Source organism: Brachypodium distachyon, chromosome 5, assembly GCF_000005505.3.
Source record: "Brachypodium distachyon strain Bd21 chromosome 5, Brachypodium_distachyon_v3.0, whole genome shotgun sequence".
NCBI classification, from domain to species: Eukaryota; Viridiplantae; Streptophyta; class Magnoliopsida; order Poales; family Poaceae; genus Brachypodium; species Brachypodium distachyon.
The window spans coordinates 18,196,334-18,217,777 of record NC_016135.3 but is presented as its reverse complement, the minus strand read 5'-3'; the positions used below and the strand labels follow the sequence as shown (position 1 = coordinate 18,217,777).

The 21,444-nt window shown below is 47.4% G+C and overlaps 3 protein-coding genes across 5 annotated transcripts; 1 reads left to right on the top strand and 2 right to left on the bottom strand.

Moving 5' to 3' along the window:
• Positions 1 to 779: 779 nt before the first annotated feature.
• On the bottom strand, positions 780 to 3,442 carry LOC100821874 (S-adenosylmethionine decarboxylase proenzyme). Its single transcript, XM_024455597.1, has 3 exons — positions 3,209 to 3,442; positions 2,469 to 2,612; positions 780 to 2,374 (listed from the first exon to the last, which is right to left on the bottom strand). Exon 3 carries the CDS (start codon positions 2,172 to 2,174, stop codon positions 984 to 986), a length of 1,191 nt encoding a protein of 396 aa, XP_024311365.1. The 5' UTR covers positions 2,175 to 2,374; positions 2,469 to 2,612; positions 3,209 to 3,442; the 3' UTR covers positions 780 to 983.
• A 5,843-nt stretch (positions 3,443 to 9,285) lies between these two features.
• Positions 9,286 to 12,738, top strand: LOC100821563 (cytochrome c oxidase subunit 6b-2). 2 transcript variants are annotated; one of them, XM_024456363.1, is made up of 4 exons: positions 9,286 to 9,589; positions 11,047 to 11,135; positions 11,220 to 11,301; positions 12,413 to 12,738. In XM_024456363.1, the coding sequence occupies exons 1-4, from the start codon at positions 9,515 to 9,517 to the stop codon at positions 12,464 to 12,466; spliced, it is 300 nt and encodes a 99-aa protein (XP_024312131.1). In that variant the 5' UTR covers positions 9,286 to 9,514; the 3' UTR covers positions 12,467 to 12,738. The 2 variants fall into 2 exon arrangements, with proteins under 2 accessions (XP_024312131.1, XP_003580071.1); XM_003580023.4 differs by lacking the exon at positions 9,286 to 9,589 and adding an exon at positions 9,965 to 10,145.
• Positions 12,739 to 17,683: 4,945 nt separating this feature from the next.
• LOC100828055 (VAN3-binding protein) lies at positions 17,684 to 21,422 on the bottom strand. Of its 2 annotated transcripts, XM_024455544.1 has the most exons (9): positions 21,003 to 21,422; positions 20,013 to 20,098; positions 19,697 to 19,902; positions 19,523 to 19,600; positions 19,353 to 19,415; positions 18,766 to 19,120; positions 18,475 to 18,651; positions 18,241 to 18,348; positions 17,684 to 18,164 (listed from the first exon to the last, which is right to left on the bottom strand). In XM_024455544.1, the coding sequence occupies exons 3-9, from the start codon at positions 19,892 to 19,894 to the stop codon at positions 17,950 to 17,952; spliced, it is 1,194 nt and encodes a 397-aa protein (XP_024311312.1). In that variant the 5' UTR covers positions 19,895 to 19,902; positions 20,013 to 20,098; positions 21,003 to 21,422; the 3' UTR covers positions 17,684 to 17,949. The 2 variants fall into 2 exon arrangements, with proteins under 2 accessions (XP_024311312.1, XP_014751107.1); XM_014895621.2 differs by lacking the exon at positions 21,003 to 21,422 and having other exon boundaries at positions 20,013 to 20,109.
• Between the last annotated feature and the right edge of the window lie 22 nt (positions 21,423 to 21,444).

Sequence of the window (21,444 nt, the reverse complement as noted above, 5' to 3'; positions counted from 1 at the left end):
TAGGTCGATGGGATCACCGTGCCAACACTTGATGCGAGACAGGAAGCACCGAAAAATGAACGCGAGGGGCACTTGTCGACTCGAGACACGACACGGAGCGGAAACAAAACCAGACGCATATCCCACTAAAAAGAACAAAGCTTCAAGAAAAGAATGAGAAGGAAAGAAACAGTCGGCAATGCGAAGGGAGATGCCTCTCGCGTGATCGAGAGTGACAGATCGGCAGGCGCAAGTGTGGTTGTTAAAGGGCTTAATTTGATCGATCGATCGAGTCGGTGCAAAGACAGATCGGCCGGCGTAACTGTAGTTGGCACAGGCAATTGTATACGACATCGCGCGGTCCTATTGTAGTTGCGTACGACGAAAGTAAGGACAGGGGAGCACCCATCCAGAATTGGTTCGGAGAGTCGTCACTCTCGCACGTCGGCATCGTCCATCGATCTTGTGCATTGGATGTGCATACGATTAGCAGCAACTTCCTATTATATGCAAACATTAGATTTGCAAACTTCATTGTTTTCTGTTCGAGGAATAGAAAATAAACTTATACTACGTACTTTTTGTTCGAGAAAGAAGTTACTCCATGTGCGTGCGCCCACCTCCGTTGAAGCACTTTGAATTATTGAGGCAGGTGCACGTGTATCAGAAATTCAGAGGATAAGCATACAATCGGATAGTCTGGCACATGATGTGTCCACAATTATTAAGATGGTGCGGAGAATCGAACACGACATGTACACAATTACGCATGTACAAATGACCAAATAGTACAAAAAACAGAATTCAGAAGGACAATAATGCTTATTTATTGCGGTTTTTGACAACTTTTCTTCAGACATATGCTCATTGTGGTAGACGCAGCTGACCACCTAGAGCTATTAGACTTATTCAGAGCAACAATAGCCTGGCTGGCTGCTTCACAGAATAACCGAAGGGAAATAAGTCAAAACAAATTGCACGGGGACGAAACAGCAGACATCAGATCACTCGTACAGCACGCCATCCTCCTCCAGAGCGTCCTCTCGCCATTGGAGCAGATTAGCAAGCTTGCCGTCCTTCACAAGAGCATGGTTCTCCACGTTCTCGCCATCGAAGCAGTGGAACACCGATCTCGGCGACCCGGCAGAGACAGCAACTTCTTCGTTCACAGCAAAGCTCTGGTAAATGAGAACACCGCCACACGGGAGCTCTTGCTCAACCGTATTGTTGCAGTCATAAGCCTCGGCAGTGAGCTTCTTCCCCCATGTAGCAGCATGGCCACGTCCACCAAAGATGGTGACAGCAACAGAGAACTCTGATGGGCCAAAGCACCTGAGGACCCTCTTGACAAGGTCGCCATAGGCAAGGGCAGAAGCGTCGATGCCCATGACTTCGTAGCTGGCATAGCTGAAGCCGTCCTCAGGGGTCACATGGATTGTAGAGAACGCAGATCCATGGATGGCGTTCATGGAGTAGCCGCAGGGCTCAAAGTCGAAGTCACAGACCTCCATCTCCGGGATGATTTCAGAGATACCAGAGACCTTTGTCATCTCCTTAGCACATGAGATGTGTCCATCAGCAGAAGTCTTGAAGAAGACAGAGGCTTTCTTCTTGTCCAGCCCAGTCATGCACATCTCCAGTGTGACCATAGGTTTCTCAGGTTGCTCAGTGGCATAATAGATGTGCCACTTCTGGCCTGGCTTGGCTGGATCTCCAATCACATAAGCATTGCCACCAGATTTCAGGCCACCAAAGTAGCGGTTAAGGACATCAACCTCCTCAGAGAAGCTCCTGTGGGGAGCTGGCTGTGCGCCAGGGAAGATGAACATCCCTCGAGAGTACTTCACAGCAGCAAGCGGCATGCACAGCTCTTCAGCAAGCTCAAGAATCCTTGGAATGGTGAGCAGGAGCATGGTAGTCCCACAGGTCTTGATCACAATCTTCTGAGAGTAGATAAACAGGCTCGACTCAGATAGAACATAGGAGTCAAAGTCCTTGTTGGAGAGCTCGGACACAATGGTGCACCGTGCAAGATCCAGAACAGAGTCAATCTGGGCCCTGGAGAGAGCGCGCAAGCCACGACCATGCGGGTCAGCAAAGACAGAAGCCTCGGAGAAGGTGATCTCAAGGCGCTTCTCATAGCCCTCAAACCCGATCGCCGATACCGGGGCGGGGTCAACAGAGAGGACAGCCATTGGAGCAATTGAGTCAGAAAACAGCACCGGAGAAGGAGCAGAGAGGAGGGCAAGAAGCAAGACCACAGAACAGGTTGATTATAGCGAAGCAGCTAGCCAGAGAGATTGGTGGAAGAAAAGAGTCAGAATAAAATTGCAGAGAAATCCTAAACTACGGGAAGGGGAAGCCAAAAGCGATATCAGGATGGCTTCTTCGCGCACTGCAGGAGATAGAAATAAGTTGCATGATTAGCAACAGATTAGAATAGATAGAACGATGGAAACAAAATAAAAGAGTTTGTGTTTCGTCCTTACGTTCGAGTACGCAGCAGAAAACTTCTTGGCACCTCCAGCTGGTCGAACGTCCTCAATGCTGTAACCGAGGGGAGCTTCGTACATCAGGGAACTACTACTGCTAGACTTTTTGCCACCCTTTGATTCCATTAGTACATTCACTTACTGCAAAAGAGAAATAGGAGTTAGACAAAGGATTCTAGCAAACTTTCACGGTCAAGAATGAAGAAACAATGACGGACATTATTTGGGACTCCTAGTGGCAACAAACAGAATTAACCAGATCCAGAATCATATGGGAAATTAACCAAGAGAATCGCGTCAACTAAAATCAACCGCAGACATAAATGGGTAAATCAAAATTTCATAATTACACAATTTAATATTCAATGGGGAATTTTAACTAAGAGAATCGTGTAAAATAAAATGGGGTAAATAAATTTTCATACTGCACAATTTATACAACAGCAACTAGGGACGACTTCCTCGCTCGATTTTGATTTCAAATCCATCTAACAATTGAATTACGGTGAATAATTTTGCAGTAACAGTAAACAAAATTTCAAGGCATAGGCCAAACACCGCATATCCCAGATCCAGATGCGAACTACCTAAAAGAATAATTTCCGTACTGAAAGCAGAAACTACCCGACCTAAATCCTGAAAACAGCACAACTATCGTACATACCAACATAACCTAGATCACAAATCTACAGGGTACGGTAGAACAAGAGTAACAAGGATTAGCGTAACAAACTTACAGTTCCTGGGAAAAATTGTTTGGTTCCCCCAAATCCCGAGCGCGCCCGCTTGATCTGATTCCGATCTCTCGAACTCCCCCTTTGAACCCCCTCCTCAAATTTCCTCTCCCTCAGAACGGGTTTGCAGATCTCGTTCTCTCAAAGGTTGCTACGGCGTCGGCGAGAGGATTGGGTCGAGAGGAAATTCTTAGGCAACAAGAAGCGTGCGGCTGAGGGAGGAACCCTGGGTCTGCCCCCGTACTTATAGCTGCCCCTATCGGAGCCGGGTGTCCGTGGCCGCCAAGGAAAGACCCGGCCCGCGTGGAGGCCCGTGCACCGGTGGACGCGCAGTGGACCCCACTCGAATATGGGATTCGCGGCTGTGAGCGCTCGTCTACGGTGCACCGCGTCTAGAGGGTGTTCTGGCTCGTTCTTCTCTGAGGTTCCGACGGTTTCCACAGTACCTGTTGTTTCTCTTTTTGTTTTTGAAAGGCTTTGACAGCTGGGGCGCGTGGGATTCGCGGCTGTGGTGCCCTGGGCCGCGGTGGATCGGGTGGCCCTCGGGATTGCGGGCCGTCTGCGATGTTCTGACTGCTTCCGGGCGAGGACAGGTGGGCTCTACCTGTCGGAGTTGGGAATCTGGAGTCCACGTTGTGGCTGACTCGGCGCGGTAGGCAGTCGAAGCTTGAACGATGGCAAAGGGCAATGGCATCACGGGGCTTTGATTCCTTCATTCCTTATCTCTGAGAAGAAGAAAAAGCTTTGATTCTTTACACCTCTGTGAGGTCTCCTCCTACTGTTTCGCCGAACGGTATCCGCGCTTGGATTGTTTTCCTAGAGGGCGTTCGTATTCCGGGTTTTGTAAAAATTAGCACGGTTTTAAATATAAGTACATCTTCAACAAAGGGTACTACACAGGTACCAAGAAAGCAGTGTCCAATGTAAAGTAGAGATAAACATCACAACTAAGTAGTGGTTACTTGAATAAGTAACAGGTACTACAATGATACCAAGACAGAAAAAAGATAACATGTGGGTCCATCAAGAAAAAGAAAAAGAATAAGAAACAAGACAACATATTGAAAAGGAGAGAGGAGAAATTTAGTATCAACCAGTATTGGAGATGCTCTAATGAGTAGTACTCCATCTGTTCGATCCTTCCGAAATGGAAGGAGTAAACGGAAGGAGTATTGGAGATGCCCTAATTTCGTTGTCATGTAGCCTACTCGTCGCTCCAAAACGTTTCATGACTCTTGGACAAACTTTGTACGTGCTCATTTTGGAAGAACTTTGTTTGATTTGCGGAAAGAAGTACTCCCTCCGATACACTAGACAAAACCGCGACAAGTAATACGGATCGAATGGAGTAGTGATTAAAGTATCTCTTCTATAGTCGGTCCGTAGAAGTCGTCTAATGTAGACCGAAAACGTATTTTACTGTAGTGCGTGGGTTCGGATAGAACGGATCTCACAAATTAGTTTTGTTTTATGGTGTCGCGCGGGGTTGGACGGATTTGACCGGGTTGGTGGTGGCATACATGCGGTGGAGATGAGGACCTTGACACTTAAATGATTGTCGGAGCCCTAGATATAGCGAGCGGGCGGAAAATTTTATGGGGGTCCGTAAAACTTCTACGGGCCGTCCTGTTTTAAGGAGTGATTCTTTTGCACCAAAACCGAAATATTAAGGGATCGAGGTTATATAAGGAATCTACTAGAGATGCTCTCACGGCGCTTGGCTGTTGTTGTGAGGATTGACGAACAAATATAATAGAGAATAACTCGAGGTCTTGGTTTTATCATTGAAATTGACTAAGGCCGTGTAGACCGAGAAGGACCCATCCGGTTTATGTGAAATTATGTTTCAAATTATGTTTTATAGTTTTAAATGTTGCTTTTAAGTTTTGGCTGATGTCAAATCCTAAAATTTTGGAACCGGAGCAGCTACATGGTCCGGTGCCAAATTGAGTGAAGACATTAAAAAATGTGTCGAAGGATTGCTGTTGAAACTCTCTCTCGTCATGGTGTGAAACGAACATGGCTGGAGATAAAGACAATTACCAGTACTATTGTTTATTCTCTAGGTGGGACCAACACATGCAAGCAAAATTTAGCATCGCAAACGTTGTGGAAAAAATGCTCATATGGCATCGGTGCCAAACTGCATAACCTCATCCATATTTGGCTTAGCACACTCTCGAGGCCCTTATAAACCCAAAGCTAAAACATGTGGTCTATGTGACTTATAAATCCAAAGCCAAAACCCACATTTAAGTCTGACCAAACATAACCTTATTAAATTTGACAGTGTATATACATCTTCGTGGCATACTATTTGATATCGTAGATATCTTTTGTAATCTTGCTTAAAATTCAAAATTTTGTCTTAGAACCAAGTTATAAAGTTTTATAGTTTGAACGTAAGGAGCACACAGAAGCTGAGACAAACTCCAGAAACATGAGTATTTTTTCCCTTTGTAGTAAATGTTACTGATTTCAGATTTCATCGGGGTGTTTCTCGGTGATCTTACTCAGATAATTATCCTACAAACTGCCGTAATAACAAAGACTCGACGCTAAAACATACTCTTACTGAAGTATAGTGAAAGGATTAGTTGTCATAATCTCTCCTGGGATTACCCGGATCCTCTAGGGAAAAAGGCGAGCAGCACCATAATCTACGCAATGACTAGGCGAGATTACTTGTTCACCCTTAGAGCTGCAACCTTTTGAATCTCAGAGGACCCTCTGAGCCTTCTTAGCTCAACCAATGAACTAAGTTTTTAAAATAACACGATTTAAAAAAAACTAATTCATTTGTTTGAAGTAAGATGTCAAATGTACCCTACCATGTTGCACACACGCTACGCCGGGCTGCGGTGAGTCCGTGACAACGATAAGTGCACACCGCTGAGACAGCCACGTCCGCGCACCTGGCAAAGTGGCGAGCATGCATGGCGCCGCGCCGTTCCAACTTCGTCAAAAGCTAGAAAACAAAAAAAAAGTACTGTAAGTAAAGTCATGATCTTGTCTAGCTCCTCACACGAAAAGCGCCACCCCGCTTTCCTCAATTTCATCCTCTAATCTCTCGGCGCTTTTATACTGCTCGCCACGCATAAACAAACGGACGAAATCTCAACGCAAACACAGAGAAGGCATCGGCTCTCCTCGTCGCTGTAGTGCTGTACCATCGGAGGCCACACGAATTAATATGAGGCGCCGATCAGCCGAGACACCAAACCCGCACGGATCACGCAATCTTTTCCCTGGCCGAGAATTCAGAGATGCACGGCAGCTCGCCACGCCAAGGACACCCAGCAGGGATAGATGGATAGATAAGCTGACCATATCTTGCTCCAGTATTCAACCTCTGATGCATGAGCGTGACAGGTGATATGGTCCCGTGATTCCTTTCACTACTTGGCCCATTCATGTCGCATTCCTTTCTCCCTCCCGCACAGCCAGACATGCTTGTCGTTTGCTCTCGCTTTAAATTTTAATTTCATATAGCCCGTGGTGGACTGAAGTGCACGTTTTTCCACGTTAATTTGAACCTGGACGCAATGGACAAACACTGCAGTCAAACACGATGATGCGAGCAGCCGAGGAAGTTGTTGCACGGGACGTTACGTTTTGGTGAAGCTTTGACGGGGATGATCGGCACGAACTGGGTGATCTCTCCGCTTCAGGGTAGAGTACCAAGCGAACAGTCGAAGAGATGACCTTTGCGACCCTGCCCTGATGTTACCGGTGTGGCGGTGTGTTCCTGTTTTTTCTTGATTCGTTGTCACACTGTTTATTGTCGAGTCTAGAACAGCTAGTCAATTTCTGTTTCTGGCGGATACGGCACACCGATTTCTCTGAACTATGAAATGGCGGATACGCGTGTTCTTGCGCAGACATATTTAGACGTACGCCAGGAAACGAACTACCACTTGTACAGTACCATCGGTGGTCGGAATTAAGCCTGACCACGCGGCATGTGAAGTTAGCATGTTTCTTTCATTGTTTGTCCGTTTATGCTGCTGTTTATATGCTCTCCTGGTAGTGCCAAGCATACAGCTGGTTCATTATCGAGGTGCATATCGTTTTCAGAAGAGAAAACAGTCAAGTCTCGAGTCACACAAGCAAGCGTCTTGATTTAGTATGCATAGCACTATATAATGGTAGGCTAGGAGGTGATCCTGTCGATCGGGACACATAACATACATAGTGTCCAAAAAGATCGCCGAATGGAGTTTTCTCTTGAGAGCTCGCGTACGGCGTACGTCCCTGGGCAGACTGAAAGGCTCATGAATTTGCGATCTCGGTACTGTCAGGAAAAGCCCGTGGAGAAGCGAGAGGCCGCACTTCCCTCTTTTCTGTGTCTAGCTGGGCATCGAGGGCCTGCCTTTCTGAATCAATCGGATAGATTCATTAAAGTATTAGTAGCACATGGCAGACAAGCTAGGGTCATCACCGGATGTTTGCAACTTTGCTAAAGTTAATACTAGCCGCCCGCCGCAGCCATGACTCAAGACGAAAGGCGCCGTCTCTGTCGTCACTGAATGGGAAAAAGCGGGCCGGCAAGCCGGCGTGACATAGGTGTAGGCGGCGAGCGCAAGGTGCGACGATGACATCGACGGCTAGCGGATTAGAGTGCCGCCTGCGCAGCTGGACCGGGGGCGCGGGCAACTTGGAATGGGGAATAAAATTTCAGAAATTTGACAGCTGATTTCTTTTTTCGTCGCGAGAATGGATCCGCGTGTAGTCCTATGTGCCTGACTTTGCGGTCAATCTGGGACTGAATTATTTTTTGCAAGAGATACTCCTGGTCAATTCGTGGGTAACATGCCCCACGATAAGATCAAATCACTCACGTTTAATGTCATGCGTGTCTCGTTGAACGATGTGGATTACCTTGAACAACAAGCTCTCTTCATTCGTTTGAGTGATTTTCACTTTGTGAAGTAGTGTCCAAAATTATCAGGAAGCATCTGATTAAATTTTGATCACTTTTTACCCTGATTTGTTTTTGACAATTTGTAGGCGGTACCCTGATTTGTCAATCCGTGTCAAATCTAAATAGATGGAGGTCGCTCGTGAGGATGAGCTAACGTGTAATTGCAAGACACGTCTAAAATATACATGTGTTGGGTGTTTTAAACATGTCCGGAGTGATCCGTGTCTTGGTTAGGCCTAGTCGGTAGCAACCGAATCATCCCGCTACTCGTGGCGCATACGATTTGGGATAGGTAGTGGTGGGCGGTGGTAGAGATCCGACGATGATGGAGCACGTACGTACGATGCGTAGGCGAGTACTCAGGAATGGTAGAGCGTATGGGGCGCGGTTCAGTCTCGCAACTGGACATGTTAGTCATGGTTGGAAGCTACTCGGGCCAAGTCAGAAACACCCAACACATGTATGAATCCGGCATGCAGGGGCGTCAGATAGCTGATCATCTCAACTTGACAAGGTGGCCCATCTGTCAAATTCAACATAATTTGACAAATTGTATATAAACGGGAAAACCCCACGCTAAATAGAGGGCAAACTCGAAAAAAGCCCACCCTACATGGTGTACAAAATGGTACTTATTTGTCTCAATTTTAATGAAATCTACTCTATTAATCTGGACAAAAATGTAATCAGGTGCAATGTGAAGCCAGTGGATACAAGAAGACCAATGTCTAAAAGCAAAGCACCAGGATCCAGATTGTGAACATCAGGGTTTGATCCATGCCCCTTGAGAACAACACTTGCGTAAAACCTTTTGTACTCTCTACATGGCCTCTCGGATAATGTATCCATATCACCATGGATTCCGTTCATACGTAGTTTGTTTGTCACCTCGATGCCGTTAGACGCTACCTTGATCGATCACAGTTATAGATCATTTGCTAAGACTTTGAAATCGTTGGATGCAACGCTAGAGAAACAAGCACCAAGGTCGCTTGATCTCCGTCATCGTCACCACAAACAACGTCAGCTGCTCTGCATGAGTCGGTTTCTACTATCAACAATGATGTTCAGGGGACGCGTTTGGTAGCCCATGAGGGGGGAGAGATCCCTTCCTTTTCCACGGCCTTTCTACGGGGAAGACTCCCACGACGGGAGAAAATCCACTAGCTCGCTCGCTCGTTCTCACGACGCATCGCGACCGTGCGACGCCGCCGTTCTTCCCTCTGTCCTTCCCTCCAGCGACCCGAAGCGACGTCGCCGCCCCCCTCCCTCGATCGCGAGTGGCACCGCCCACCCGGCCGCCTCCCCAAGCCCTTCCCTCGATCCGGCCTGCGAGCAACGCCCCTTACCCCGAACCGGCCGCCTCCCTCCGGCAACCGAGGGCCATGCCCCCTCCCTCGAGCTCTGCTCCACCTCAACGTTCTTTTCCCCTCGGATCTGAAGAGCTCCTATCATCATCTGTGAGCACAAATCCCTTCCCTCCTGTCTCCTTGCTGCCAAATGGCACCATGCCCCATGGTGTAAGGGGATCCTCCCTTGTGCTCCTGAAAATGCCCGCCCCGTGTTTGGTTACCTGGTTTTTTTACTCCCTGCAGCCAAATGAGCCCGTAAGAAAAAAAAATCCACTGCCAATCACTTGGTTCATGTGCTCTGTTATTTTCTCGTCCACACTCCACATCCACAAGCACCCAAAGTCCCAAAGGCACTAGGTCCGGCTGGAGGCCCCTCACCGAAAGATTTCATGGGCTGGTGCTGGTCGGCTGGAAGCATCGGAGAAACAAGCTGTGGCATCTATTCAAGTTAGTTAGGTGAAGGCCCATAGTAGAGCCCATAGTTTATTCGTAGTCATCATGGGCCAGATCCGAATATTAAGCTCCGTCTTGACCGGGCCCATGTCCCTTCCCAGGTCCCTCCTCTCCCTTTCCGTCGAGCCCCCGTTTCTCCGCTCATCGACGCCGCGATTTCCTTCCTAGCCTTCGATCTCTAGTCTCCGTCCAGCCCCACGACATGGCCGAGGTGAGGGAACCTTCTAGAATCTTGTTCTGTTTCGTTCGATCGGATCTCCGTAGGGTCGTTCCGGAACATTCGCTTCCCCTACAGTATACTGTATTCGTTGTTTCGTCGATCGCGGCGCGGTTATAGTTTGTTCCTCGTCGCGTGGATCTGATTCTGATCCGTAGGGTATGTATCTTCGCGTGATCTGGGTTGCGATAAGCAGATACCCGTGTTTGTTCTGAACCCTAGGTCCTTTTTTTTTGGCGCTGGAGGTCCTTATATTTCTGCCCTATTCCTCGTGAGCGATTGGTGTGTTTTGTGCCATTCCCTTTCGTGCGATTAGCGCCTATCTCTATTAGGAGTTTTACAGAATTTGCTGGTTAGATCGGACTAGCTCAGCAGAACGATTGGACGGTGAATTGCTAAGATTTATTTTGAACGAAGGTGAATTCTTTAGGCTGGTTGGTTCTGTAATGCTGATGTATGCATTTTAAGTGTTGAATTTGGGACGATACTCAGAACCACCTGCTTGGGGGGTTTCACTGACGTCCTGTATTAAAGGTAGTGGCACCAATGTTAGATGTGATGGCAATTGGGTGCTTCATTTTCAGGAGAATCGTTGGTTTGGTCTGGTTATAGTGTGTACCCACTCCATACAACAATGTTGGTGTTTTAACGACTTGTACGGGATCTACCATTTTACTTGTACATGCCATCATCAAACTGTGAACTCCAAGATATATTTGCTGGAAAATTTATCCATGTTTTATTCTAGAAAACTTCCATCATGGTTACTGTTTGATTGATGGGATGTTTTATCGGTCACTAATTTTGTCTAGTTGATTGTCACTGGTTAGCTTTATTTCTGTTCTCCATGCACGCTGTACTGTCCTTACGGGTTCATATTTTGCTCACTTACCAGATTGAGATTAAAACAGCACCTGCTGACTTCCGCTTTCCTACAACAAACCAAACCAGGCATTGTTTTACTCGCTATGTTGAGTACCACAGGTATATATGATGCAATAACTTCATGATGTAAACACGTAAAATATGTTATTATGTTTCCTGACTATTTGTCTTTGATGAAATCAGGTGTGTGAATGCCAAAGGGGAAGAAACTGCTGACTGTGAGAAATTTGCCAAGTACTACCGATCTCTTTGCCCAGCTGAATGGGTGAGTGACTTTGTTGTCTATACTGTATAACTGTATAAGTTTATAACTGCCGCCATTCTTATTACTTTCAACTGCAAGGGCATTATACCAGGAAGTTTGATTTAAATAGCGCGGTCTTAGTTTGCAGTAGAATTTTTAAATGTGAATTATCTAATCTGTGTTGCCACTGCCATAGTCTATGCATAATGCATGAAGTTGCCAGAAGATAAGTAATACATTATCTAAATTACTATATCTAAATCTAGAATATTGAATCTGGATTTAGAAATCCTGCTGAAATAATTTTGTTGTTTCCGCCAGTATCTGTGTATAACTCGGCAGGGTAAAAAGTAACACGATTTTCTCTTTATTTGGCTTTACTATGAGCCTTCTGAAGTCACTTAGATACTATAATTGCAAGTAGCACATCCTACTGTTGAGCGGTAATTTGCAGACCGCATCTGTGGTCATAGTGAAAAATACCTGCCAATGTAGATTCCGTAGGATCTGCATTCTACAATTTCTACTCTTGAGCAGTAATTCGCAGACCGCATCTGTGGTCGTAGTGAAAATACCTGCCAATTTTGAAACATTAGGATTTGACAATTTTTTGCCAATGAAGTGACCTCGTTGAAATCATTCATCTGAAAACACGTCAACAAACTTCACTGCTGGAAATTTACAATCGATGCATCAAAGTGATGACTACAACATTGATGTTATGAATTTGTTCACAAACTTGGAAACGAAAAAACAAGACACATAGACAACCTGATATTGCTTCCATTTGAGAACTTAGAGGCTTGATTTATCATACAGCAACTACAGTGATGCACCTTTTTTTTTCTTGAGGTCTATATATTTATTATACCTGATCGAGATTTTTTCTTGTTTTCAACTGAGCGTTTCATATATTAGCCTTTTGAGTGTTAAATCTTTCTTTTAAATTAGCTCCCAGCATTTCATCTATGCCTCTATCCTTAAATGATCCGTCAGAGTGCTGGACCATATCATCTCTCTTTGGTTCAAAAGCAACTCCATTTCAAATTCGTGTAACTTCTACTATTAAGGAGCAACTTTACCTTTTTTTGCTTCAGTATCATCAACTAATTTTCCTGTCACGCTTAATCAGGTTGATAAGTGGAATGAGCAGAGGGAGAATGGGACATTTCCAGGGCCCCTCTAAATCTTCTGTTTGAGAGTCTCCTCCAGTCTCCGACCAGTCCACTGCTTTCACATCAGTGCTCCTGCTATCTTCTGGTTGGAATTTATGCTTCTGTCTTGATCTCTTCCAGGCCATAGCTGCAAAACAGCAAGTGATGATTTCCTCTTATGTTTCCCTAATAATTGAGCATGCTTATTCTGTTATTCAGACATGCTTTTCACATGCTTTAATTGAAGTATATTCTGAAATGAGGTATTATTGCTCAATCTGGTAATCTATGCCCGTTCTTGGACTTTGAATGGAGCGATGAGGGGTCTAAAATGGGCTAGTTAGTAGAAGGAAACTACTTTCAGTTCACCCAGCGGTTGCCCATTTATATCAATACTCAGTGAATATCCATCAGATGATCAGATAGATGTTCCCAGAAAGATTATTATTATTTTATTTTATTTTGCGGGCAGTTCCCAGAAAGACATTGCCTTGCATTGCACGTTATGTGATAAGGCAGTACTCGATATTCAGTTTACAATCATATTTTGTCAAGCTAGCTAGTTTGCGTCACATCTTTCCCCGCGGTACAGCAAACAGTAGCCGATGCAACACTGGGAAGTACTCCTGTAGTCCTGTTTGCTAGTTAATGTGAGTTCTGACGCTCTGAATTGCTTGAAGGCTGAGTTGGACTAGTGTTCGTTCTGTATGGGTGCACGTGACCATGACAATACTGGTGAACACTTCACTGCCGGCCCCAGTCAGATGGTACAGAACACAATAAGAATGCTGCTGCACATGAACGCATGTAAATGTGCCCAACAAAGTGTGCTCTAAATTTTATGCGGACGTTTGATGTCATGCTTTTATTTTGTGCTTGTAGTAGTTAATTAACCCGTACACTTCCTTAATTTCTCACAAGCTGCAACTGGGAGACATCAAGTAACAATTGTTGGCCGGCTTACAAGTTACAAGTAACAATCTCGACAAACTTTTCTCGCTACGCACGAAGAAAACAACAACAACTGATGGAAAGAATAACAACACAATAAGTAGATTCTACTAGCTGCAAGTTACAAAGCTCAAGAGGGATAGACGGGATGACAGGAGATGAGAGGGTTGGTACGGACGAGGGAGGGTCGGGCACTCAGTAGAAGAGCGTCCGGCACGGTAAAGTCTTGCAAGGTCAAGAACAGTCACCCAAAGCAAGAATTCCCAGCCGAACTGTTCGGGGAGAGGATGATGAAAGATGTCAGGGAGCAGATGAGCAGATGAGCTCAGGGAGGATAGAGCCAGTCGTTGATCACCACAGCGCGCGGGACGACGCCAAGCTCTTCGGTGTCCCCTCCTTGAACCAGCCGAGAAGAAGCCCGGTCACGGAGCAGAGCATCAGCCAGCGACCAGCGAAGAGGGAACCTGGGCCGGCATGGTGACAGCAGCGAAGGCTCTTCAGGCTTGCCGGCTTCATGGCAAGGCCGAAGGGAGGAACCGTGGCTTGCATGGCGATTACTGGTGAAGAGTGGTGACTGGGTGCGTTGCTGGGAAGAAGAACAAGTCTAGCCGAGGAGGAGCCCCTTATGTAGCAGAAGGAAGGCAGGACCGATAGACAGGACATACTACGAGTTGAGGGAGAGAGGGGGGTGCGTGATAAATGGCGAGAGTGCAAAATGGTGGTAAGGCGCGGGTGGTCCGAGCCGAGGACGGCGATCCCCGAAAGGATGAAACATGCCTTTATGGACGCTGCAGCCGAGAGGTTAATTTGCTGACCATGCATTTGCATGCGCATGTATGTTTGTTCGCTCCCTCATCAAGATGGCACAGTACAGTGCCTGTGCTGCAGCCATGCACACACACGGGCCGAGAGAGCTTAGAAACCAGAGCACACCGCATATATTGGATCTCTTCGCTCCATGCTCGCGCCACGCACGCACACAGCATTCCCCCGTGCAAGTGATGTGACTGATGGAGCCAGTAGATCGATCGGGTATTCTGGTGTGCGTAGAGGCAGTATAGCGCGTGTATATACGAACGTACGTGATGATGGCGAGAGGAAGATCGGGAAAGGGCTCTGGGATCGACTGCGGCCCTGGACTTGCACCCGACGGGCAGGAGACGCAGAGCACGCGCCCCGGGCCGAGGCTAATCAACCAACCTGCAGCAGCGGATACACCAACTCGGCGACTGCAACTTTAAATTCAGTTCAGCGAAGAAGCGGTGGATCCAGCCATGCGATCGATGGGCTCCTTCAATGCCCCGGCGTTAAACCGGCGGGATGGGCGCCGTAGATGAGCTCCAGCTCCACCTACCTGCCCGGCTCCTCCCCCCCCCCCTCTCTCTGTTGGCATTTATTTGACTCCGTTTTCGTTCTCTTGTGCGGGTTGTACACATTGTCTGCTTCGGTGTAACAGAAATATGTGTGCAGGGTAATAGTGTTTGTGGGCATTGGGAGGGCTGCATGCTCTTCAGTGCTGGAATGCGTCGAACGGAATGTGAATATGTGCACGTAGGTAACGCAGAATTAAGAGTCAGTTTGTGCATCACCGCACGGCACCTCAGCAAAGCTCACGTTTGGGCTTGCTGTTTCCGGAGACCTTCAGACATCAACCTAAGGCATTTATACTCCTTATTTTCTAATAACTGCCTGTTTAAGGACACATTAGCGTTTTAAGACAGAGGCTAGCATTTTAAGACATAGTCTAAGACGGAGTCCACCTGCAGTATCCTTTTGAAATGAAACCCATATGTCATAGATAGCTAAATGTTTGAATATTGTACTCCCTCCGGCTGGAATTACTTGTCGAAATATTACATGTATCTAAATGTTTTTTAAACATAGATACATCCATTTGGGCAAATCTGAGACAAATAATATGGGCCGCTCACATCGAAGCATGCCGAGGCAATTCTCGCCTTGGCAAGCATTGATCGCAAGGCACAAGTGGACCTCATGACGATGGGGTTCACAACGGTTATCTAAGATACTCGATCAATGATTGATTGCAGATTTTGGCAGGCGGTGCACCGGTGCCTCTGGTGCTGCAAGAGTTTTCTCGAAGTTCGGAAGACCATCAAAGGTGAGTACGAGTAATATCCGATGGACTTTGGGCCTTGGCATCCTTATCTCTAGATCAAATGAGCTGTCTTGTGTTTTTTTCGATCACTCGGAACTCTCCGCCACTTTCTGGCCTAGTTTTCCTTATATTTAAGCAAGATCACTATGTGCTTTCTATCAAAAAAAAATCTCTACCCACACAAAAAGCAAGAATATCCCGCTCTTTGGCGAGATTTGCAAAAGGAATTCTAACCTCTATCCACTACTTCAGCGATATCTCATCCTAGACTCCACCACTGTCATTGCATATGCGCGTTAGACAGTTGGGACCCTAACTACTAATAAGCACACAACAAGGTCTTCTCTCTCGTCTCTGGATCTGTGTTCTTGTGCTGTAGACGGCTTCACCTCATGACAGTAACCATACGGTGATCGATGACTCTTCTCTCTGCTCTATTGTAGTTGTTATACACGTGTCATTGGCGGCTCCAACCACTGCGGCGATGCGTCTTTTACTCTTCTCTATTAGCTCTACACAGAGCCAGCCCTAGGCCAAGGCGATAAGTGTGATGGTGTAAGTCCAACACAAATTGGGGGCCAAAATTTGTGTGTTTTATGTGATTTTTATGATAAATATAGTTAAGTTACAAGGTTTGACACTTGTTTTCTTCAATTTTTCCTTTGGGCCTTCCGAACAAATGGACCGGACCTTGCGTCGCAGTTGTCATAGACGACGGCTGTGCCTTGCAATCTTAACCACACCGGCAAGCTGGCGAGATCGAAAAGTTGATCGGACTGTCATCGGCGAGCGAAATTAAATCGATGCCTGATGAAATAGCAACACCAAATCGGGTATGGGAACGTGCAAATGTTCACCAATGTTAGCGCTTGAACAAGGAAATGAGAAGGACATTCCACGGCGCAGCAGTATTTTTTTTCTTTTTTTCTAAAATACACCCAAGCAGGTTGTGTATATTGAAGTAGAATACCGCGACGCGGTTACGGGCCCATAAGCAAAAGTACACGACTACTAGCTTTCATTCCACTGTGGGAAACTACTACCCCTAAAGAGTTTGACCACAGCCCAAGCCGATCCCTCCAGCTCGATGGCACAAAACACCATGTTCACGCTCGGCGAGTTGGCGACTAACACGATCGAATTCCCGTGCTTCCAAATGCACCAGCAGATGAGGGTGATACCACTCACCAATGTTCAGATTCTTTTCTCATTCCAAATGCACCAGCAGATGAGGGTGATACCACTCACCAGTGTTCAGATTCTTTTCTCATTCCAAATGCACCAGCAAATGAGGGCACAGAAGTAGTACTAGTATCTTTTTTTGCGAGGAGGGATTAAAACTGCGAACACAAGCACAGAAGGTGAAACATGCCTAATCAAGGAGGCCTCGCAAGAAAATCAGTGTGGAGCAGCCGTCTTCAAATTTCCCCGTTCCAAGCCCTAGCCGCCAGGAGTCTTCCGATCAGCGTTTTTTCTTCGGGTTTCCCTCGTCTCCGACCGTCGATTAGGCATCGGGTGACGAGGGGAACCATAGATCAACGTCTGACTGCAGTTTGTCTACCTTTTCTGTGAGTTTTTGTGTCCTCACGACGGCGTATGGAATAATAGTCTCCCAGCTCCATCCTCTTCCTGGTGTAGTCAACACGATTTACTCCATGGAGTTAGCGGATCTCGTGGTTTGTTTTTTCATTATTTTGGTCTTCTTTCTAGTTGGTTCGGCGACAAATCAGCAGATCGACAACCTGCGGGTGCGTCCCCGACCAGAGTGCGTTCAACGATATTAGGTTCTCATCGGTTGCGGTGAGCGACTCATGTGGCTATTTAAAACCTATAAGGTTAGTCCAGCTTGTGCAGTTTTGATCTTCTGCAATTTCATCACCGAAGAGATAGAGAGTTCAAGATACGGATGACGGATCAAGTTTATTTACTTCAAAGAATCTTAATTTAACTTTTAGTTTCATTAAGGTTTTTTGTTGTTGGTTTTCGTTTCAATTTCGATTATTTGTACTTTGTTTATTGAATCAATGAAGCGAGATGTCTTTTTAAAAAAAAAGGCCTCGCAAGTGGAACCATTCCGGCCGGCAAGCTGGCGCGAGATTGGGAAACCCGGCCGAGATCGAGTGAAAACCAGTCGCCTGACGAATCGCGCGCAACAGCGGCGAAAACGCATTGTCACCACTTGAACAAGGAATCAGCAAACGCATAGTTAGCACTTGAACAGGAAATTACAAAACGAAACGCATTCCGCGGCAGAAATACTACGAGCCCCAGGCGCTGCAGGTGCTGGACCGTGCAGCTAGCGACCGGCTAATTAAACTTCGTTACAGTCTTGGGGCCGGAAGGGGGTCGAACACAAGCTGTGAAACTGAAATACACGGCGGATGGATCACGATCAACACGCGTCGCTGTTACTTCAGGCCGCAGGTGGGGCGCGCGCAGGGGGGGTCAGTTCCGCCGGGTGATCGGCGGGCGCGTGCTGACGAGGGCGGCGGAGGAGGCGAGCATGTGGGTCACCGTGGTGACCCACCTCTTGTACACGGCGTAGTCGTCGGCCCGGAGCTCCACCTTGCCCTTGCTCGTCGACACCTCCATCGGGTACGTCGCCTCCTCGTCCCGGCTCGCCTTCTCCGGCGCGCACGGGCTCATGTCATTGACCACGCCTGTTACATTTTTTGCAAGCAGCCGGTCAGTGTACCGTACATACATGGCTGATGAAGAGAATAAGGTCATGCTTACTTTCTTTGGCGTTGGAGAAAGCCATGACCAGGTTCATCTTCTTGATCCGCAGCACCACCTTGCCGTCCTTGTTCGAGGCGGCGGACACCGTGTGCAGCTTCCACTTCCCTGCACGTATATACGGAGTACTACGTTACCCGCGGCAAGCAAAGACATGAGGCCGGAGAGCGATCAATGACGCCCGCAGCTCGAAAGCACGCGCAATCGGACGGAACGGGACGGCGGCTTACGTACCGTCCGGCATGGCCACGAACATCTCGTCGCCCTTGGCCAGCGCCGCCTTGGACCTCGCGTAGTTGAAGTCGAAGTCCAGGTCGTCCTGCCACGGCGCCGCCTGGTCCGCCCTCTCGTTCTGCCCATGCCCGCCGCTGCCTCCTCGCCTCCCCCTCAGCGCCGCCGCGCCCCGCAGTGCTACATTCAAATCAAAACAGACCCCGAAAATTAAGAAACGACTATAGCATCGAATGGTTTGAATCTTCGCGGGCACTCAGAATCTGTCCGACAGAGAGGGCTTTTACTACGTACAGGTGGCGGCGGCGGCGGTGAGCGTGATGACGTTGCTGGCATCCGTGGCGGCCACGGCGGCGCCGACGGCCGCGGCGACCTGGTCGCGCGTGGCACCCGCGGCCTCGGCCACCCTGGCGCACTGCGCGGCCACGAGCGCGGCGGCCGACGCCACCGACGTCTCCCTCATGGACGCCGGCGCGGAGCCCCTCTCGGCGGCGATGGCGGCGAGTACGGCCGCGACGCTCGCGACGGACACCGCGGCGTGGACCTCGGCCTTGTGCAGTCGCGCCTCCTCCTTGCGCTTCTGCTTCCGCTCCTTGACCCACTTCTTGAGCGAGATGCCGCTCCATGGCGCCGCCATCTTGCGCGGGAGCTGCGTGCGCACAGGCGAGATTCAAAATGTTTTTAGCTCCGGCGTGATCATCATAAATGGCAATTGCACGATTTGTTTCGGAAATCAATCAACGAAATGCTTCCTATAAGTGGGATGAAAAGAAAAAGGAAATGAACTAATGAGGGTGGCCACCATTTGGCTACCTCAATTGCACCATTTCTTCACGATTATGTTTTGTTTCCCAGGTCATACTAAAGCGTAGTACACTCACCCATTTCTTCTTCTGGTCATAGTCCAGCTCTGGGTGAATCGCCTTCTGAAGCCATATCCAAGACTGAAACACACACACAAAAAGAACACAATTGGAACCATCAGGCTGACCAATTAAAACCAAGCTTGCATGTACACATGAACACTGCGCAGCCGTCATGAACTAAGCACCTTTAGATCATCGTATTTCCATTGCGTCTGCGGTGCACCGAAACCGCTGCTGTCGACGACCAAGCTACGATCACTCTTCTGTAAAAGCATCCGGATAGGCATATTTTGTCATGCTGCGCCCATTTTTCACCTTGACAAAATATAATTGCTACAGTACACTGAAGTTACACTTACCTGCAACTCCGACAGGTCTCTCCGATCATTGTCAAGTGCCATGACCGGGTGCTCCACCAGCGCCAGCGAGCAATCCTCCTTAGGCCCCGTCTGAAGAACTTGGATCGCCGAACTGCACCACGCACTTGACAGCAGGTCCATCGGCTCTAGAGGTGGCGGCGGCTCTTCGCACGCAATCAGGCCTCCGTCCGGCTCCATTGTGAAAGCTAGTTCCACCAGAAGTTTGCAATTGGTCAGAGATTTATACAGAGATGTGCTGTGATCTTCTTGGTGGTTGTGCAGGGGCAGCTTCCCTCCCTGAAAGACTGATACCCACCTGCAGCCGAATAGAATGTCTTGGCAGGAACCAGATCCTCCAACAGATCACTAGGATAGCTCCAACCACTTTAGTGCAACTTTTAGCTGTAAAAAAACTTAAACAAGACAGGTGTCACAGAGAGGCAGTGGTTTAGTATTTCAAATACTGAGTAAACAAGCTTATTAGTGTCTTTTGGGAGGAATAAGAGTGGGGTGTATCATTACCATCGCCCATTATGCTTTAGCTGCACACTAAGAAGATGGAATCAAAATGGGGACCTTGGAGCCTTTATCGTAGAAAAATCATTGGTACAACCGTCCTTCAATTTTTGAGAAGTCTTAGCATGCACTTTTAGTGCTGGATTTTCTACTTGAACCACTTAAAAAAGGAACAATGTTGCAAAGACGAGGTACTTAAGGTTTTCTTGGGTGCAATGGTCCCATCTATTCTACGGCTAATCTAATCAAATCGATTGCAAAGCAGAGGCTTCCTTGGGAGAACATGCGATGTTTGGAGTTTGGGTTCCCACTGCTGCAAAATAAAATTGGAAAAAAGGCAGCAGGATGAGGGAGCCGTCCATACGATGCTGCGGAACTTTCCCAGAATCATTGCCATGCGTGCAATACTGCAATGTTGGAGCAAAGACGTACACTTCATGGGTCATAGATCGTAGAGCTGTACTGTCGTATCCTGTAGCGGCAGAGTGCGAGAATCTAGTTGGGTGTTCAGTGAACTGGGTTTCAGTTTCATGCTGTAGCAAACTGTAGGCAAAGTCTCTTTTTATCGAAAAAGGAGGTATGGCCCTGGCTTCTGCATCGAGTGATGCATGAGCCTATTGTTGGCACTAAGTCTGGATGGTGCTGAAGGGTCCCATTTCTCATGCACCAGTCCAAGCATATAATATGAAGGTACTAATGGCTAGCTGATGCTGTATTGATCCTGTTATAAACATGCTGAGGTTCAGATTTAAGAAACTCAGAGCGAACTATTGCAGCAAGGGGAACATACCTTGTTTAGATATGCCTTCAGATTCTTCAGTTCTGAAGTATCACTGCAGTCTGGTGCGTTCCATTTCTGTTGCGGATATGAGTTTTGAAGCTATTGAGTGTTGCAAAAGCTTAAGCTGATTCTGTATTGGTTCAGCAGAAAAATCACCACTGCTACCTTCAATCACTTGCTTGCAGCTACAGTACCAGGCCTCTTCCCATTTTGGAATAAGAATGTGTTTTGGCGCAGAGCATGAGAGAATTTCATTAATTGGTGAATCATTGGAGCTTAACTTCTCAAGAATTTGCAGCATGGTTTGCGGCAGGTAATAGTGTTTACAGGTGATCCAAAACCAGCTGCCATTGGTGAGGAATAGTTGAGCAACTCCCAACACTGCTTCTTATGAAGTAGACTAGTGAGGTGCAGCAGTTACTCATTGCTGGTTGGTGTAATAATCGGAATC

Coding starts and splice junctions, on each gene's coding strand:
- LOC100828055 (XM_024455544.1), bottom strand. CDS start 19,894: ATGGAGCCGGACGGAGGCCTGATTGCGTGCGAAGAGCCGCCGCCACCT. Junction 19,416..19,522: donor GGAAATACGATGATCTAAAG/GTGCTTAGTTCA, acceptor TGTGTGTTTCAG/TCTTGGATATGGCTTCAGAA. Junction 18,349..18,474: donor GTTCGTGGCCATGCCGGACG/GTACGTAAGCCG, acceptor ATATACGTGCAG/GGAAGTGGAAGCTGCACACG.
- LOC100821874 (XM_024455597.1), bottom strand. CDS start 2,174: ATGGCTGTCCTCTCTGTTGACCCCGCCCCGGTATCGGCGATCGGGTTT.
- LOC100821563 (XM_024456363.1), top strand. CDS start 9,515: ATGCCCCCTCCCTCGAGCTCTGCTCCACCTCAACGTTCTTTTCCCCTC. Junction 9,590..11,046: donor AAGAGCTCCTATCATCATCT/GTGAGCACAAAT, acceptor CTCACTTACCAG/ATTGAGATTAAAACAGCACC. Junction 11,136..11,219: donor CGCTATGTTGAGTACCACAG/GTATATATGATG, acceptor TGATGAAATCAG/GTGTGTGAATGCCAAAGGGG.